Source organism: Ciconia boyciana, chromosome 1 (genome assembly GCF_034638445.1).
Source record: "Ciconia boyciana chromosome 1, ASM3463844v1, whole genome shotgun sequence".
Classification (NCBI taxonomy): Eukaryota; Metazoa; Chordata; class Aves; order Ciconiiformes; family Ciconiidae; genus Ciconia; species Ciconia boyciana.
Genome location: NC_132934.1, coordinates 18,392,984 through 18,414,176, shown reverse-complemented (window position 1 = coordinate 18,414,176; position 21,193 = coordinate 18,392,984). Strand labels below are relative to the sequence as shown.

Sequence of the window (21,193 nt, the reverse complement as noted above, 5' to 3'; positions counted from 1 at the left end):
AATCATCCTTAAGTTTCCAGGTCTTATTGACCCTTTCACTACCTTTTAGTACCTTTCACTACCCTTTCACTACCTTTTTTTCACTACCTTTTTCACTACCTGTTTCCCCCCATGGAGCTGAAGCTTCCTCTCCTTCCTCACCTCCAGAGACGTACAGAATTCTATACCTCCTTTGTTTGCTTTGCCCTGATTTGCTCCACCTGTCCCCCCGTTTAATTCTGCTGTGGTGTCAAATTTATCTTCATCTGCTTTTTGCTGAAAATGCTCAGTACCTTGTATGTATATGGTATACGCAGAGACATACCTTTGGAAGTTGTCTGTTTTATTAACTTGCAAAATCTACAAGATAGAAGGGTAGAGAGTTGCAGAAATGTAACTGAGAACAGAGGTTTTGCTGCCACATTTGCTCTTGTGATACAAGGTTTTGAGACTGTAAAACATAAACACACCAAAACCATGCTTTGATGTAGTATGCAATGTGCTTGATGAAAACAATAAAAAAAGCTTTCCACTTTATATAGCACTTCATAAATATGCATTTATTTCCTCATCTTTCATCAGTTTTACAGTTTTAACCAGTGCCTCAATGTTAATATTTGTCAGAAGCATACAATGGAACTTCAGCTACTTTTATTCTGTAGTTCTGAAGTTAAAAACAAATTCACGGGCCTTTCCATAAGGAACTGAGCCAAAAAATAATGAAACTAAATTCTTATAACATATTACAGAGTTACATAAGATTTCAACTTACATTTCTAACCTACTCCATGTACTGTATTTACATAGTTAACTAATTTATTATTTACATTTTTCTAATACTGCAGTCATAAAACTTTTTATATTGTACATTCTTGTTTAGATTTTTATTACAGAAATTCTTTAACACGCATTTTAGACACTACAATTTCAATATTTCACATGAGTTCTAGGAAATTACTGCCTGGTTTCACTAGTGATGTGTCAAGATGCCTCCTTCATAAGAAAATACATATTACAAAGGAATTTTATAATATTCAGAATCTTGAATTTTGAAAAAAAATAACCTACATGTGATGTAATAATGATAACATTATTTCCTTTTCTATGTAATATTTTGTTTGGAATGACATTTTACCTGAGATGTAGAATTGTTAAATGTAAGGTGGTTTTTTTTAATAAAATGAGATCTTTTATGTAAATCTTGAAGTACTGAAAATTTGAAATTTTACATAAATGTTGGCCTTCTATTTACTGAAAACTATTCCTATCTGTATAGATATATAAATGTTATTTATATATCTAGATCATATTTTCCAGAAAAATCTATATCTACATAAATAGTCATTGTTATTATATTAGGAAACTTCCCACTATCCCTAAAAAGCAATGTGCTCAAGTACAATATTCAACTTCTGACACAGACACAATAGTAACTGTGACCTCTAATGGTAATACTTTCTTCCAAGGGAAGTAAGAGGTACCTGTTGAATTTGGAAGACATGGCAGATAACTTATGTGGACCCAATGAAGGAAATTTTATATGTCCAGTTCCATAAATGTTATGCAGGCGCATCTGACACAGCAGACAACTTTGGGTCAACTTTCCATGTTACATATAACTACCTAAATAACATCTTAATAGAAAAAAGTGAATTATAGAAAACCCTTACAGCATTGTACATTTAATGCTGTGTGTCTTCTCTCATTACAATAATATGCATTTCTATTAACAAATGATTGTAGATACTAAGTTTAAAGCAAATGGTCATATATTTCAGGTTTCTTTTATTCTGTTATTGGTAGATATTCTGTTAGGCACAATAAGACATTCTTTGTAAACATAAAGATAAATTGTGATACATTAGACCATGAACTGAAGTTACAGAAAACAGTATACAGACATTTAAGAAGCACAGATCCACTACACACTCCAGGCACAAATGCAGCAACCTAGGAAGCCTGAACTTGTATCCATCACAACTGAAACCCCCAGGTGACACCAGTGGAAAAGAAATGCATCCTAGTCACCAGGCACTCCTGCTTCTGAATTAATTCAGTTTTTTCTCTTCTATCAAAGATTTCATATAATTTTAAAATACAGATCTCATAATTGCATGTTGGTAAAAATGTATTTTATTCTATTTACCCTGAAGCACCTAATTACTATAAAGTCAGTGTCAAGAACTAAGGCCCCTAAAACAAGTAATGTTACTAACACATCTAGAAAGCCTTCTTCAAAATATGTATCTGCATATTTTTAAGAACTTGAAAATAATCTTCCAATAACAAGTCGTAAGAGAAAACCTCTTGAAGATCTTTTATTTCACCAAGCTTAAAAGTGCACTACACCTTCCGTGCAACGTTGTGCAACTTGAGAACAGAACTGAGGAATAACAATTCTGAGCTTCCAGTATATTGCTTATTGCAACTCTCACCCTTAATAACCTGTATGTGTAGGGTAGGCACAAATTAATATGAGTTATTTACATCCAACAGAGCAACATCAGAATTCTTATCTGAAAAGATTTCTTGAAAATAAATAGCGCACTTAAATTATCTAAGTTTTAAGAAATTATTCAGTATCCCATGATTAGATGAAGAAACATTATTTCCATTCTATAAAGTCATAGAGGATTTTTATTCTGCTAATGATGCAAGAGTGATCTGACTATATAGTTACTGTTATTGGGAACTATCTTCTCACTTTCTTTGAATAATCAGAAAAAAAGTATTAAATTATATAACAAATAAGCTTTGGAAAGATATATTTATTTTCCTTTTCTAACATGCTAGAAATGGAGAATAAGGCAACAACTCAGATAAAAATGTATCTTGCTTTGTAAACCAAGATTCTTAATACGTTTCTTAAAAGTGAACTTTCATGCTGAAAAACTGAAAGACCTTGAAACAAAAGGCTTTAATTATTTTGTCAAGACCATGTCTTCTGTTTCATTCAATATTTTAAAAACACTCCAGAATATATAGAGAGGGATTTATTTTAGTGTTACAGATGAGTCTTCAGCTTTAAGTAACTCCTTTGTATGGATAAAAAGCTTCTACAGCACCCTGCAAGGCTGAGTAATGTTTAGAAAATGCCACCAATTTCCACTGCAACCTTCTATATTCTTACTGAAATATTGTAACCTAATTCCATGGAAAAACAACAGATGGTGTGCGAATATCAGTGTCTTCTGAGTTATAACCAGACCTCAAAACACAGGCCTTGCTATCTCATATGGTCTTTACAACTATGAAAAGTTCTTTTTTTCCACTGAAAGTAAATAATTTTTATTGACCAAAACTACCTGATAAAGTCATGGCAGGTGACACTGAAGTAATGACAAAATCATTCCATAAGTAGTTTTAAGTCTTAGGTACATACAAAAATTGCTTGGCATAAATCAGACTGCAATTTTCCTAATTAGAGAAAGGAAAAAAAGAAAATTATGTGATAGACATCTGAACTCATTTTTCATGCTGAGCAAAAAAGTTCACTTTTAAGTTCATTGAATGCTAGATATCCTGCTTTGTCCATTTCTTTGGTATTCTGTTCTCAATTCTGCAAATTCTAACAGAATTTTAATGGTCATCTTAATTCAAATGAAAGAGCAATGAGCTGAAAGCACAACCAGAACAACAGATGCCATAATACTGCAGAACACGTTGGTCTTAATGATTTCTGGCTCTTTATATTCATTTCTTGTAATGATTGGGGGCATCCGCAAATGCAAACTTCAGTCTGTAGGCCTCTGCTAGGAGTACACTAATTTCTTCATTTCCCCAGTGTTCTGTGGGCAAATTTTGTAAAAATATCAGCAATTCCTAGATGGAGAGGAAAAAAAAAGAAATAAATATATTTTTTTCAAATACCAGTGTAATAGCAATGTATCACTATACAATGATTATTTATAAGGAATCACTCGTAGCACCTCAGTATCCCAAACAAACCTGAGATCCCATTAGGTTTAGTGATTTTCCTGTAACTTTTATAGAAATACTTGCTATTCAATCTTTCAGTTCAGAAACCAGCTATTAATTGTAGCTGAACTATGGTTTTTTCCTAGTGTTTAGAAAAATAAAATAACTCACTTGCTCTCTATATACTATGAGTGAAAGAATACATTACCACCCAAATGAGAGGTGGGTAAATTCTATGTACCTGCACTTGCCCTTGTATGATTGTACCACTACTGGTGCCCCCAATCATGGATGGAGACCCCTTGTTGTACTCAGACAAACAAGAACTCACACGCAATGTATCAGAACCATTCCATTAGACTTCTAAGGGTAAACAGTGGTAGCATATCCATTTTATAGCTAGTAATTGAGATACAATGGTCATGGGTATTGGAGTCACTAGAAACTTATAGAAATTTAATTTTGAGCTCTCTAAATCCAAAATGGTTTAACACAGGACCCAGTCTTCTTTTAGATTTGCCACATTTCCTACATTATTTTAGCACCTGGATACACCTTACACACTTGCCAATTCCAACCAAGCTCTAGAAGTTTTCACATACTGGTTTGCCTATAGTTCTTTAAAAATTCCACATGTATCTTCCACATTTAAAATCTTCAACCTACTTTCAGTTTGTAACAGCTGTTGCCCAGATCATTTCAATATCCTTATGCTAGGTATGAACAAAAGGAATACCTACACTTCCTCTTTAAGGAGCTATAAAATATTAATTTAATTTTTAATACCTTAAATGTTTTTATAACCTCTTTATCAGGTGGGTAAGAGGCAGACAGCTACAGATAAAGCAAATTTGCTGACTACATTGCAGAAGGGCTAAAATTCTCTTCCCTAGTCTGTTCACATGCAAACATGAAGAATATCTGACTTCTTCTGGTGCTGCTGCTTTCTAGGTATGCCTTGTATATAGTACAATTCAGTTTCTTTCAATGTTAATTATATAGCAATACAGACAAAACAAATCAATAAAAGTAATTTCAAATGATAATCTGAATTTAATTTGAAAAGGTCCTAAAATGTAGATTCCTGCTTTTGTAGGGCATATGTTTTATTGTATGGTACCATACAATATGGTACCAGCAAATATGCCCAATCTGCTGTTGGCCAAAACCCCAGGATTGTAGCTCTACGCTGAACTGTGATGCACAGGATCAAATCCCACTGACTGTACTTTGAAGGATCCTTCAAAAGAGTTACTTGAAAAATGTTTGCTTCCTATCCCATCACTGAATGGTCAAAAGGGCATTATAGCTATCTGTGGTGTTGCCTATCCAAAGTATTGTGCTGTAGGGGATGGAGTTATACTATCGGATGCATTCTCAAAATGATGGTTGATTGCTAAGTCTGGGACTTTTGACAAAAACTACCCAGTCACTTCAGATGTTTTCTTCTTCCCTGATATTCTGGCAAGAAGTCTCTGACACTGATGCAAAGATAAGCTACTTTTCTATTTATACATGAAAAAATTGAAAATAAATTATTTTTTCAGTCAGTTGCTGTCAACTCCCACCTCAATTCTTATCCCTGGTTTCCCACTCTTTTCTGGTTTCTTGTCCCAAAATATTTTCCTACGGGTCAGTTTTTCCTCTCTTGTATTAGGTTTAGGCAAAATTCATTTCCAAGCAGCCTAAGCCGAGGAATAGAGGTTATAAGGAGCTCACTGGGACAGGACCTGTAGGTTCAGTTCTGGTGACAGCACCAAAATCCACCATGACCTGCAGCAGCACAAAGCTTCAGATCCTCATCTGTAGGCTGACACTTACCAGCTATGAGAGGAGGACTCTTTGGAAGATCAGCTACTACAGAATCTTGCCTGAGTTCATGCAAATGACAACTTTATAAGGCTCACAATTCGACCAAACTTGGCAAGTTAGTTTTTTTAAATAAATGGTGACCCAAAAGCCCACAAATCCTCAAACCTGATGCAAAAGCCTCCCTAGGCCAACTATTAAATTCATGTTTCAAACTTTCCAAACAAAAGATCACCCGGAGATCCCGTCTCATGCTTTTAATTGCTTTGACAAAAATATTCCTTAAAATTTAAGCTGTGGCAAAGCAGCAAAAGGGAAGTTTTTGGATGGGTTACATCACAACAAACTGAATGTGGAATTTTATGATGGGACTTACAAGGCAACCTTAGGAATAAGTGCAGTTGTTAAGCCTGCTTGTATCTTCTAGGTGCTCTATTTTTGCAGAAAAAATGCAGACAATTTGTGCACATTTGTGTATGTGCATATATTCGTGAGCATGTGCATATGTATATTTTTGCAGGAATATGTTTGTTTGTTAAGATTTATTCTAAATAGCAGGAATAAGTAAGCAGGAATGCAATTAAAACCACAACCATTATCCTGCTACAAATCAGAGTCCTGCAATATCATGTATTAAGTACACAGTGAAATTCTTCTTCTTCATCAGGGTCTTATTTTCCTTGTCCCCCTTTCATGGAAGATGGCTGTAGGAGCCCTTAGCAAGGATTCTGTGATTTCAGGAAACAGTGAGGAGCTGAAATGAATATGAAATGATTTTTTTTGTGCATGTGAGAGAATTATTTTGGCTTCATCTATTTCATGGTCTTGCTATACTGGTTCTTGTAACATGAAACAAGAAAGGATAGAAGTTGAGCAGCACTATATATTTAATTACGAATAATAAGTAGTAATACAACAGAGTGAGCATGAGAATCTCTCTTACACTTGAGAGCACATTTTTAATAAAGTGTTATACAACTGCCAAAATCCCACTTTTTTTTTCTTTTTATCTACTTATTTGACAATTATGCTGATAACTGTAATTAATACATTAGCACTGCAGAGTAGGAAGGTTGTGTGGAGGGATGGTAAATGCCTACCTCCATGAAAGTTTTTTTTCCTTTTACAAAAGTACCTTTCAACCAGCTCTGAGACACAGCAGTTAATTCAGTGAGTTTTGTGAAATTAGCTCTTTTACTGTTTGCAGTGCCAAGACGTTACTGGGTCAGACTTCTAGTGCAAACTGGTACAAATGATGCATATTGCTTGAGCAGTGTTTTGGGTTTCCTTTGGGCTACTGTTGAAATAAATTTGGCCTAAACAAATCCTCTAGCCACTGGAGAACTGTGAGCTTTCTAGCAGACCTCAGCACTTGTACTTTGTAGAACATCACCTGTTGCAACCAAGACCTGCCTGTTCAGAAGGTACTATTAAGCTGTTCAACAGCCAGTGAACAAAAGCTAAACTGTTTCAGCATGAGATTAAAAAGCAGGAGTCTACATTGGTCACACATTTGGTCCACTACACCGGTTGTTTCTGTAGCAATTGTACATGTTTTTCAAACTAGAAAATGTTGCTTCATGTTTGTGAAACAGATAATTCTTGTAGATGAATGAATTCTGCTTACATATTCAATTTTGATGGTAAGGTGATCATACTGGATATGCATATCAGAAAATGATTACAAAAATATAGTTTATTTTCTTAAAACCTTCTACATAGCAGTCACTTTTACAAACATCTGACTGCTCAAAGATTAAAAAAGGAAGTAAAATAACAGTCACTCATATTAATCTTGTTACATTTACCTTTCCAAAGCATTGAAGGTACATTATCTTCCAGAACAAACCACATTTTCTAAAATAAATTTACAGTTTTAGAGGTTTGTTTGGAAATGACGCATGGAGAGCCAGACAAAGCACGTTATTTTTCTCCCAGGAGACACAGCACAACGGCAGGAGAAATCAGGTGCTCAAGGCTTAAGGCTGGAAAACTCAAACCACTCAACCTTACACTCTTTGCTGAACGTGCAAAGACTACATCTTCAATATCCATACTATATAAAATTTAGCATGCAGCTCAAATCTGAAATAGGACTACTGGTGAAGAACTAGTTTAATACTTCTATGATTAATTGCAAACTTATTAATAATTTCCATCAGAATTGAATATATAAATAAATGGTAGAGTAATCCATTGATCGTCCAAGTCCATTTCTGTTTGAGTGGGCATTTTGCCACTGTCGCCAAGGGAAAAGACTCATTCCTTAATTTTTCATCAAAGTCTAAGACTGATGTTGACTAGTGAATATGTGTTACAAATTCAAGTGAAGTAACTGGCCAGAGACATGCTACCTGAGTGATTTTATAAAGATAAGGCTTATCTTCCTGTGATCTATTAAAGAGCTTCAAAATTGGCTCAGATAGAAATAAATCTTACAGCTTGTTAAAAATAAAGTAGAACTTGGCAAAAACCCTACTAAAGAAAATTTTATTTTCTTTAACTGCTGAAGAAAATCATGCCACATTTATTGCTGTCTGAATATGGAGCATTCTTTGAAAACAACCAACCAACTGTACCATCCCCCCCCCCCCCCCCCAAAAAAAAAAAAAACCCTAAAACCCCCCAGTCTTTGGATTTGAAGAAATGTACAAACATATGATAATTAATATTTACAAGACCACCTGAGAAGTTTATCTAAAACTGCTCGATTTAGCATTTACACTTGCAAAAGAGCAAAGATGACCACAAGAATAGTGACTCAAGAGTATTCATTTATATTTAATCATTATTATTTTCTCCAACAGATAAAGCAGGAACCACTAGAATCCATGCGTAAATAAGGCATCCATGCTAACTGCTTAAATTATTTTTTCCTCTCCACATTCAGAATTAAAATATGAGACACTCTTTGAAATATGAATCATAAACTTGAATTAATATTTACCATTTAAAAAAAATCATTGTTGATAAACTGCTTGGTACATTTCAGAAAATTGAGTCCGAAAAGCAGTATCTATAAAACATTCCTGCAAGAATTTTAATTGCTGTTTAATTTAAATGATAGTGTGATGCCACCTGGGTGAGGAATCAGGGAAGCCAGCAGATCACCAGCAGAGCTGGGCTTTCCAAAATCCTACTCCATTGTTTGTTTACATTTTGGCTGCATCTACAACAAATATACTCAAAATTACACCCTTTGCATTTGGCAAATAGAGCACCCCAGTTTCATTGGACTCTTACGGTGCTGAATAGGCATATTCATCTCTTGAACTAGGGCCTAGCCGCACGGCCTAGCCTGCCAGCAGAACTTCAGTTCAGTCTGTGCATGGCATTTGCCCTCTCATGCCGCACTGTGGAAAGGCATTTCCAACCTCCTTTTCTCCTTGCCATTCAGGCAGGGGCAGGTTTCCTCCTGACCGGGGGAGAGTCACAGGTACTTGAGGTATGTACAACCAGCAGTTAATTCCTCATCTATGGAATAACTTCATTAAATTTAAAAACAAAAAACCCAAACCAACCAAACCAACCAAACAACAACAAAAACAAAACAAAAAACCAACAAAACAACCTCCCCCCAAAAACCCAACCACAACAACTCCCCCCCCCCCCCCCCGGCCCCAATTAATCCCTGTTTACTTTCACCTCTGTCTAAAACATATATGAAAAATAAGAGTATTTTCAAAGTGGTAAAAACCTTAACACTGTAAGGAATTAAATGACAGTGATACCTTTCTTGCCTCAGTCTTGACTGACCAAGTCTGCTCCGAGAAATCACAAGTCTCTGTGCACAGGAGCAACAGCTGGGGGAAAGAGATACCACCGGTAGCAGAGGAGGATCAAGGTACTACTTAGATTTGCTCCTCCCTCCCACCAAGTACAAGAAAAAGTGAAGAGATTTTTAGCACAGGGCCACTAACACGGTTAGAGGGCTGCAGCAGATGTTATACCAGGAGAGTGTGAGATCACTGTGGGTCTTTTTAGCTGGGAGAGGAGATTGCTAAGGTAGGGTCTAAGAGCAGCTTTCCACTACATACAGACAGGGTTATAAAGACCAAAGAGGGGCCAAGAGGCAATAGTAACAAGTTGAAGCTAAATTGTCATAAAAGAGCCTTTTGCAGGTGCTTGAGCAGCTTGCCAGGGAGACTGCAGAATCCGTCCATTGGGATTTTCACAACTCACCTGGACAAGCCGCTGAACAAGCTGCTCTAGCTCTGACACTAGCCTGGCTTTCAGTGGCAGATTGCACTATGGACCTCCCTTCCACATGGAAGTTTTCCTTTTTTTTTTTTTTTAAAGGATATGGACTTAATTAGAAAAGAAATCCAAAAGCACAACAAAAAACTGCTAAACGTATTTACTCATTTGGTCCGTTTCAGGAAACAATAAAGGTATGTTTCCTAACAAGTAGAAGGATGTGTTTTTTTATTTGGAATGAAAGGATATAGGGGGCTGGCGTAACAGTATTGCTGGGTCATCCTATGAATAAATTAAAAATCTATATAGCAAACTGATTTTTTAGTATGGCAAAAGCATTAAGTATTTAATATCCTTTGTAAGAGATTTCTAGTTTATGTTCACGTATTTAAAACACAGTTCTGAAATAATTCTTCAGCACATTTGAAATTCAACATTTTGTTACCAAACAAACAAAAAACCTCTTTTATACAATTTCACTCATTGTATTTCCACTACTTTAACTGCATTTGGATTTGCATGATACTCTACATACCTGGTTTTGTAAGATATGCTAAAATACACTAAAACACTTTATATATCATGCTCAGCTATGATATAAAGTATGATATAAGTATGATATATATGATATATATATATATATGATATATATGATATAAGTATGATATAAAGTATGATATAAAGTATGTTTACACACTTACGAGCAGCTGTATAGAATGTACTTTTAAAGTACATGTACTTTCAAAATGTCATTTTCCTTAGATAAATTAACATGTATTCAAGAACTATCCTATTCACCATGTAATCAAGACAAGGCAGTGGTAAACTTGCTGCAAGTGCTGTGGTATAGAAGTACCGTTAGAAGTATGAAAAGTAAAAGTATGAGGCCTATGTTTTAAACACCACAGTAATAAGATCTGGGACTAGTACTGCCTGTTAAGCAATGGCTGTTGTCAGATATAAAATTGTTCTTGAGGGAAAAAAAATCTCGTCATGTAAGATCCAATACCTATATCTAAAAGAAAATACCAGACTACAAGACAGATATCTCAAAAAGAACTTTATTTTCAAAGCCTTTATTCCTCAGTTTCCTCTAAAATCAAAATGGTCAAGGTCTGTTCCTTGTAAACTAAATCAACACTGAATACTAATAAAACTTACAAAGTCATGAGTCTTTTTTTCTTCACTGAGATTGTAACCCAATGAAATCTCAGCCTATTAAAAACAATCTTAAAAAAAACCCCAAAACTCAGAAGCAAAAGAAAGCAGATTTTATCAGTTTTGAAATCTGGTTCATTAGCAAATCCCCTTATAGCATTAAGTCCACTATAATCCCTTTAATCCATAGCTTTTAGCATAAGATTTGTCAATAATACTGGTTCTTCGGTAATGGCTATCTATAGCTGTTATGCTATTTATTGTCACCCCCTCTCTGACTCCATGTGTGGATCTTGAAGGAAGGAACATCAAAACCAATTATAGAATAACATGTTGATAGTTAATAAAACATAAGAATGTTATTCTACTGAGTAGAGCACAAAGGTCTCTTCTGTGATAATCAAAGCAATTTATTTACTTTGAAAACTCCATTCAGACTTTGTCTATGTGAATTATTGACAAAGTTCAACTGCAGGGTTTTTTTACCAGAAGAAACTTAACAGAACATAAAAACCAGTAATAGAATAGTGTTTTTATTTCTAGCTAATATAAAAATGGCAATAACTAAAGTTAAAATCAAACTTGAACATACTGAGGAAATTAATAGAGTTAGTTTTTAATGTCAAAACTGAGAACCGGTCTATTAATTTAACTAATAAAGGCAGTCCTAAAATACAGTCTTTTTCTACGAGAGTTGTTAATCCTTCCTGCTGCTAACTGCAATGTAATTATGGTCTGAGTACTTCTGGTCTACCACAGCTCTATTTTGTACTGACAGGCAGAACCTGCAATCTTACTATATTTTATGATCATGAACTTTTCAGTATTATACTTTAGGACTGCATATCACTAAATGAAAGGTAAATTAACTTTATATATAATCTTTCATTATTTAATAAGGAATTGCTAACAGCTATATTTTGAACAAGAGCTGTATCTGTTACACATTATGCACACATATAAAACACTGCAAAATTTATGCTGGCAATTTGATTAAATGGATTCTTTATGAGAGTTATTTGTACTTTCAAAAGTTGCACTTGAAATTTTAGAACATAGCACTTTTAAAGAACTAATGAAGTGCAATAAAACTAAAATGTATTTAGAGGAATTATTGAGACACGTTAAGGAGGAAACGAATTATTGCCAGAAAAAGTGCCCACTTACCTTTTCAGATAATATAAAATGGAAATAAACCATATTCATACATTCAAAGAATTCTAAATGGTTTTATGATTTTATGGGAAATTGTATAATGTGGTGCCAGAGATAGCCAGAACTGGAAAATGATTCAAAAATTTTTTCCAACCAGATGTAACCACTATACAGGCAAATAAATACTTAATACAGGAATGATTTAATTCCTATTTCCTTTACAACATTCTTTTTCACTTGCTCGTATTTGGGATTGTCGAGTGTGAAGGAAAGGGTGGCATGGATGGCTAGTACTGGGCGGGCATCCTGTCCGTGGACTCGGTCCCCCCGCTGCGTTGCACAGCGAAGCAGACAGACAGATGTGCCAGAGCTACTGCCTGGCTGAGACACTGTAATAGCTGCAGCGGCCAGGCTGGTAATGTGCTGTGCAATGCTAACCTCTAATCCTCTTCCCAGATACTTAGGATGAAGGATACCCACTACTTTGGGACTTAGCCAGGCTCAGTCCGAATCCTTCCCCTTCACCCTGCTATCAAAGTAGTAAACAAAGGCAGTGGCTGGTAACATGAAAGCACAGGTCGAGCGCACACTGCAGCACCCAGCTGACCTTGTTCAGATGCCTTAGAGCTACTTTTCCCTTCCCTCTGCCTCTCGCTGTTGATACATAATGTGCCAAATAAGTAGGGCTCTAGCTCTGAGACAAGTTCTCTTTTCTTTCTTGAGTACTGTTTTTCCTCTTTCAATGCACTCAGCAATATTCCCTGCACTGCTGCCACTTCTTATTTCTCCAGCTGTCCTAACCTGCTACACGGAGTTGCAAATAATGAGCTGTATTTCTGGAGTGCTGTGCATCTTATTAATTACCTATGTCTCAGAGTCAGAGAAAACATTTCTTTCCTATTGGGCACAGCTGGAATTGAGAAAACTAAGATTTCAAAATCTAATATTAAAGAGATAGTAGGAGTAGGTCATTTACTGCAGCTTAAGAAATATTTGCTGCAGATACAGGTTAAGAGGCATAAGTGGACCTGGATCCTTCAGTGGTACAGCTGACCTGCTGCATCGCTTGCCGAGCATGGAAAGCTGCATGCCACAGTGCACATGCAGTGTAGGCAGCAATGGCTGAGATAGCACAAAAGAGTCTGGTTTGGATGCTGGATGCAATAATGCCCTCCTTGTTCTGATAATTTCAAAGATTATGGGTGAACCTAAACTTTGATAAGCAGAAGCTGGGTAAACACTCATTTATCTGTGCTAAGTGGTAGGAGCCTTTAAGCCTACATTGGACACAGTCTGAAGGATTTAGGAGATACACGTTCTTGGCAAGTCATAAATCAGTGTCACTCAAGAACTCCCACCTTGAATGTGAAAGTTCACATCCTGTCCCGTGACAGTTTAGAGGAAACAAACAAACAAACACCCCCCCCCCCCAATATTTGCTAAAATAGTGAACATTCAACTTCGTAAATTCAATGCTAAATTTGATTTTTTTCTTGTACATTTCTTTATTGCACATTACCTAAATTATGCATCTAGAATGTCTTGAAATGATTATTAATTCTTTCCAAAGAATTGCCTATTAAACAATCATTCTTCTTTATCTTAATTTTGACCTTTCTTTCATACACCATGACATCTTAACCAACAGACCACAGCATACAGAACTCGGAACAGTATGAAACTAACTACAGAAAAAAGGTTATTCAAAGTTCTAACTACACTTGCTGCATCTTAAAATGGATACTTTTTAAAAAATCTAAATAGGTTAAAGGTTCATTTCTCCTGCTATCAGCTTACATTCAGCAACTCAAGTGCATAGTGATTCTCAACAAGTATTTTTTTTTATTCTTTGAATCAAATATACATTTTTTTATTCTTCACTTCAACTGAACAATCTCCTGTTAATCTTCTGAAAACATACAGAAGTATGCTATTCTTATAATTAATTTCATATTCCTAATAAGAACTTCATAGAAACATGCCTTAATATTCTGAAGATGAAAGCTTATGAAAAGTTGATGGTCTTACCATTTCCCTTTCATGTTTTTCTTTTCATGACTACTGAAAAAGGTTCCTGGACTCAGCATATTAAAACCACTAAAACAGCAATTAAAGTCCTGTTTCATCCAGTATAGATCTCTTACGCAAGTCATTAGCAACCTTAATTGCTAATCATAAAATATGTGGTTCTAAAGAACTATGTCAGAGAAGCTGTGCTCACCTAGCTGAAGAGACAATTTACATCTTCATTTACACAGGTATGAAAATATATAAATTAATATGGTAAAAAAGTTCATTAAAGGATGAACTGATATTGTAGGTAGTCTTAAGTCCTTGCTCTCAAATGAAAACAAAAACCAAAACCACAAGTAATCCCCATCCCTAAATCTTAAAAAAGGAAACAAATTCGCATGTTAGATCTTTTTCTTAACAAAACTTACTATTTACATGTTATTATCTACAAGTTTATAAGACAAGGTTAAGGACATAGACTTAAAAACCAAGCAAGCATTGCCACAGAACCTAAAAGATGTTCAACTCCATAAACAAACACCTTATTTTTGTAATACCTTTTTATTCTGAACTGTCTCAAAATGCTTCAAAATTACATGCACATGAAATAGAAGAAGTTAAGGTACGGATACATAATATTAAATACTCGGGAAAGAAGAGGAAGTCATCTTACTCGAACGCTCATGTAAATTCATACTTAAATCAGCCAGTCAAACAAAACCAGTCTTGGGTTCTTCCTTACTTTTAAACTAGAAAAGGCAGAACTTCTATTTTAGAAATCTCATATGAAAACTGAATATACCAGGAAACATCCAGGAAGGTTTCTCGGTACTCCAATTGCTACAGGACAGAGCAGAATGGTCCCGAACCACTCTGATTATACTTTTTGCTATATTGTTTTATGAAATATTGCTATATTGCTGGTATTTGGAGAGATGTATACTTCTTATGCACCACTATAAATCATAGTAAATGAATCAATTAAAAAAAAAGCCCCAAGTATATCACTTGTCACTAGCTTCATGCAAAAAGCAGCAAATAAAGGAAAAAAGGTGGAAATATCCAGAGTATAAAACGTCATGAAGATCACAAGTTACTCTATTAAAAAAAAAATCCAAATAAACCCCATCCAAACATAGGACCTGCTGTACCAATGAAGACTGCAGCAATTATGGCAGAATTTCATTTCTGAAATGAATTGCCAATGAGTAAGTTACTACATTCTATCTTTTTTTTTCTGTAGTCAAGCAAGATCAAAATATTTGTACAGCAGATTCCAACAGAAAATTTACAGTTCTGCCTCTCCATAAAGTCCATATGCTACCCACTCTTCTTGGTTTGGTTTTCCTGACCATAATTTGGCAATGCATTTTAAGTGGAACAGTTTGCACAGCTCCAAATTCACCCATATTCCCCTCTGTACAATGACTTTTAAATTTTAACACTGTAGTATGAATAGGTAAAAGCTCAGCAAAAAAGAAGAAAGAAAATAATAAAATACCAATTGAATATAATGAACCACAGGGACAAGAGTGTATCAAAATTTTATATATTTCAGACTTAAAGCAATTAGCATGTTTTGACAAAAAGGTATTTCACACTGTAAATTGTTCTGAGTAAAATCTCATCTTATTTTAAGAGAAAACATATATTAAGGATTGCTAATGCAAAATTGCCAGTATATATAACTTAAGTCGTACTGTCTGAGATATACAATTTTTATATCCAATAAATATGTCATAATGAAGTGGCTACTTAAACTAGCATATTTTTACAACTAAAGAAAATTCCTAAGCATAATTCAAATGGAATATTGTCAGTATCCTAGGGATATAGGACTGAAAGAGACCATTTCCATCATGCTGTTCAATCACCCATACCACACAAAGCCATATATAGGTGTTTTGTTCTGAATAAGAAATAATAGTTCCACACTTGCCATGTCAAAATCCCTGAAACATCTGTGCACCTCCGGCAGACTTCAGAACATTAATACAGAGAACCAACAACTTGGCGGTAGAAGAGAACCACCAAACCACCTTCATGAAGGTAACACAGTTAAAGGAAAGGACAGATAAAGAACCTGCCCAAAGTCCTTATGTCTCTACCATTGGCAGGGAATCTGATAACTGAAAATTCCCAAATTAACTAGAGAAGTTTCACAAAAGCAGTAACAACTAATCCAAAAATCCCTTCAACTCTGAGGAGCACACCACTGTTCACATCAAGAAATCGTTTAAGCTTCCTTGGTGAGCAAAGCATGCAGGCACAAGAGCACAAGACTGGGATCATCCAAGCTGCACAGGTTCTCTCAACCTACAAAAACAACAACATCCCCCCCAAATCTCTGTCCGTTCCTTGATGCCATAGGAGAAAAATATATGAAAATGCACTTCCTTTGTACTTGTTAGAAGAAATGATGGATCAGTTGGAGAGAAGTTCCAAAAGTGCTTCCATAGACAATCAGACTGAAGCATTAATTCAAATTAACACAATATAATTCAATTGTACATTATAAGCTAAAGAATAAAAATATTCTAAAACAGTATAAATACTATGCAAGAAACATGATTAACAGCTGTGCTCAAGACATCTTTCAACCTCTGTTTGGGGACAACAAGAAACCCAAACCAGGATTAATCTTATTATATTACACAATAACATAAATTTATCAAACTGTCAGAAAATATATACTGCTCTTTACCTCCTCATATTTTACGTAGAAGGTGTTTCACTTTATCTAATGCTTTATAAATCAAAGTGGAACAATTTATATCCTTTTGATCTTTCACCAAAATTACGTTATGACTTAAATCTTTACCCTCATTACAAAGCGATCCAAATGCACTCCTGAAGATAATCATACTCTCTCTCAAGCTTTGTTTTACAAGGTTAAATAAGCCACACTCTTTTAATACTCTCTGCTAGGGGAAGTTCTTCATTTCTCAGTCTACTGTTGTTATTATACAGAATTCTGAACGGATTACATAAAAACCAAACACATAATTCTCATGCAAATCCCAGAGATATGCAATTTTTCAAAAGCATATAGACAAAGCATTTCTTACTGGGATCATGGAAAAATACTAATTCTAAATGGAGTACATTAAAGCCCTAAGGTACCTACAAATATCCTAAGGCCCTAGGATTCTAAGACAATTAAAATACTAACACAGTTTACTTATGTAAGAAAGGCATGTAAATATATATCACTACACTCATAAGAATAGAACTCTACAACTTCAGCTTTGGCCAACCAGACTTTGAGATCAAATTTCTACACAAGACGATGAACACCCCAACTTTCATGGAAAATACGAGTTTGCAAACCAACAGCTGAATGCAGGACTTATTCTTTGCTTATCTACAAAGGAACAGCCTCCAGACACAAACATGAGAGAAGAACTGAATGTTTTTCCAGTACAGTGGGTGACGAAGGGCTGGGTTAATCTTTTCTGACTGCTGATTTTTAAGATTTCCAAGATTAAAGTCCTAAAAGCACTTAGGCCATGAGTACCTCTTCTTGGTAATTCTAGTCCATTCATGTAAGGAAATAATCAAGTTTACACTCTAAAACTTCACAAAAATCTGCACGTTGAAAGCAGTGCCCCCCTATCACAGTATCAATACCCAGCAGTCTGGCAGTGGAGTAATCTGAGAATTGCAGAGCAGCTCCAGACCAATCATCAAAGATCAAGCAAGTCAAAATCCTTAATTTTCCACTATGTAAGGACAAATCTTAGTAAAAACATGGAAAAATCAATATGGAGGGAGGAATACTGATTTCATAACAATCATTTTAGCATGTGACAGATGCTAGTATTACATAAACTAAACATTAATAATAGTTTGCAGTATTCCTCCCAGGTGTAGGGTTCTCACATCCATGTGGTTTTGTAAAAATTCTAATTACATTAAGAAAAAGTTTATGGACTTGTGGCCTTCACAGATTCAGAGAAAAGCCTTGAAAAATCTGCTTGAAGTCATTATCTAAAGACTCAAAACTGCACATAAACCAAACCGGTTTTAAGGAAAACATTATACCCAAAGTTATTTTCTTTATAGAGAACTGGGCTTTTGACAAAATTATTTCTTTTATAAAACCATACCTTGTGAATAAAATGCCATTTTGTTTAAATAAATGAGTATGACCAAAAGGTGTCTAAAGGTTTGGCCAAAAGTGTAATAACGTTTCTAATGAAAAATACTTCAGTGGTGCATTACGTGGTATAATACAAGTGTTTGATGGGCTGGTTTGCCCACAGTGACTACATCTCTCATCTGTTCCTTAGCAGGCAGATGAGAGGAGGAATTCCTCTATTTATCACAATAATCTCCAAGAGAGGAAACTATAGCACAGCTTGGAAGATGTGGCCTTTTCTCACAGAAGAGAATAAAGACATCAGCTACATGAAATATAACTTTCAGAGGTATATTACTGGCAGCAATTTCAGTTCACTTTAATAGGCTTGTCTGTGAGCTGGCAATTCAAAGGCAGCTCTGTGCTATGCTCTGTCATCTTTTCTCGGGGGTGGCAATCTTTAAGAAAGGACATGGGAGAGCACAACAGCTATTAAGGATTTCAGATGTCCCTGTTTAACCTGTTGTCCTATGCAGATCAGCACCTGAAACTAAGCACACATGTAAGAATTGTGATGAAAAAAAAATTAACAGAAAGCTTTGGTGAATCAGTTCCTGAGGACAGGATGCAGCCATTGCTATTCACTCAGCTAACAGCAAGCAAATGCTACCGTGCAGAAAACGAATTAGGATGGGATAAATGAGAGCTCTTACTATATTTGCAAAGGGATGTCAAATGCAAAACACACTACAGAGAGCAAATGAGTTGTCATGTGTAAAGATCTTGTTCTTTATGGCAGCTGAAAGACCTAACTAGGAAGCTATGATGGCAATAGTAAATCTGCTATAATGGCATTTCTGGAAGAATTTTAAATCCAATTTGTTTGCAAGTAGATGACAAAACAATGGGCATTCTCATTCTAGTTATTTTTACTGTCTTGCAGTTGCAATGAGATAATTTTGTTGTAAGACAGCAAAATCTACATGCACCAGCATTTAGGAAACCATAGGAGAGAACAGAAGATTGAAAGAAAGAAAATTAATCCTCCTCCATCTGCTTCTCTCAAAGAAAGGCATATGTCACTTCATCCTATTATTCAGCTCATACTCCAAAAGCTTTTAGTTTCTCTTTGTTCTCTTATCAGTAGTTTTGATTGAGTTTGGTAGTCAAGTGTACAGGCTCCTGTGATTTTAGCCTTCTCCAGGGTTACACGCTGATAAGGCCAATAATTGACATTGTTATGCAGCAGTTTCTGCTGAAGAAATAAACATGGAAAGAAAACAGTTTTCTTTGTAGAGAGATGTCTCCAGTGACAGCTGTGAATTACTAACTAAATGGAAGCCCTGCCAGTGCATTTAGTTTAGCAGGTCACTTAAATTGCTCAGGAAGAACAAGAGTTTTTTCTTTGTTCAAGAAAATCCTTTTTATATTGAAATGGAGAAAACACAGAGATCCCTTCGTGGTATTTACTGAAAATAAATAAAAACATTGGTTGATGAGAGAAAAATACCTTATAGTAATCAGAAAGTGCTTTTTCTGGAAACTTACAGAACAATAAAATCAGATTTTCATTGTGTGGAACATTTGATTTAAAACTTGGATAGTAACAGCATCTCTGTAAAATACAAGCGATAAAGCAAGGCTTACAGGAAACCTCTCCAGATTATACATACCCTTCATCACATCCTTCCCTTCCTTTAGCGGGAGTCAGACCGAACAGAACCCTTGACAACACATGCAGATGAGAGGGGACCCAGATTTTGCAAGGTGTTCCTCCCAGCCTGCAAAATGCATTGCTGAACCTGTATGGAGTTTGGTCTCAGCATCCTTAGAGCTGCAAAGCTCTGAACAGAACACATACATGTATTTCCTGTTACTTCATATAGGTTTCCAGGATAAGGAAGGACACAACTTACTGGCAGAACAAAATGGCAGAACTCATTTCTAGAGTTCAATTATGTTATTGGACATGATGGTGAAAATTTTAAAATAATAATGAAAAAAAGCAGTGATTACTCAACAACTATTGACGCCTTTTTAAACAAAATAGTGCTTTTTCTCTGCAACTAGGCTTTACAGAGATCCACAATTTTAGACTTATACAACGGCAATGATGTTCTAACACTTTGTGCTTCTTAGTCCATCAAGATAACTAAAAATTACTGGATATCAAAATATTTAAGAGCTAAATGTGTGAAGGCAAAAACGTTACACGTGTTTTAGAAATGACTGCCATTTCAAAATTGTACTCTAAGGCCAATTCATTGTCCAATTGTTTCAACAACTGTGAGAACTTCAGATGTTTTCTGTATCTATACACAATAGCAACCATGTATGTCAGTGGGAGTATTATGCCAGATACGCAACAGAAATTTTGGCCTGATTCCTAGAGTCATAGATGTTAAAGCCAGGAGAGATCATTACTTATCTTGGTCTGACCTCTTGTGTAGATAATAGGAAGTAAACCTAAACTTTTTTTTTTTCTTTCAGGAAAAACATTGATTTGAAATACTCAAGAGCTGCAGAAATTAATTTCTTATTTTGTTAGTATCTTAGAATTTTTTTCCAATCAAATTTTTAATCTATTAATCAATTCACCTATTGGTTTTCTTTTTGACAAATTAAATATTTTGAGCACTTCAGTCATCCTCTCTGAGCCCTCTCTATGTCTTTGACTTCAGACATCAGAACTAGATGAAACATTACCAAAAAAACCCCCACCAAAAGGCAAAACAAGTTCTTATGTTAATTAATTTAAGGCTCCAATTACTCCCATGTGCCACAGCATCATTCTCGGAGCTCATATAGATTTCAGCAATGACCCTTAAGATGTCTTCAGAAGCCACACATCCCAGGATACAGTTTCTCACTTCAGAGACGTGA

At 35.3% G+C, this 21,193-nt stretch overlaps 1 protein-coding gene across 1 annotated transcript in view; it reads right to left on the bottom strand.

Moving 5' to 3' along the window:
- Nucleotides 1–342: 342 nt before the first annotated feature.
- TBC1D22A (TBC1 domain family member 22A) overlaps nt 343–21,193 on the bottom strand; it is a 185,674-nt gene continuing 164,823 nt past the window's right edge. The window contains exon 13 of the mRNA XM_072860205.1: nt 343–3,801. Coding sequence (XP_072716306.1) covers nt 3,673–3,801 — 129 coding nt within the window. The 3' untranslated portion in view covers nt 343–3,672. The remainder of the gene's footprint in view (nt 3,802–21,193) is intronic.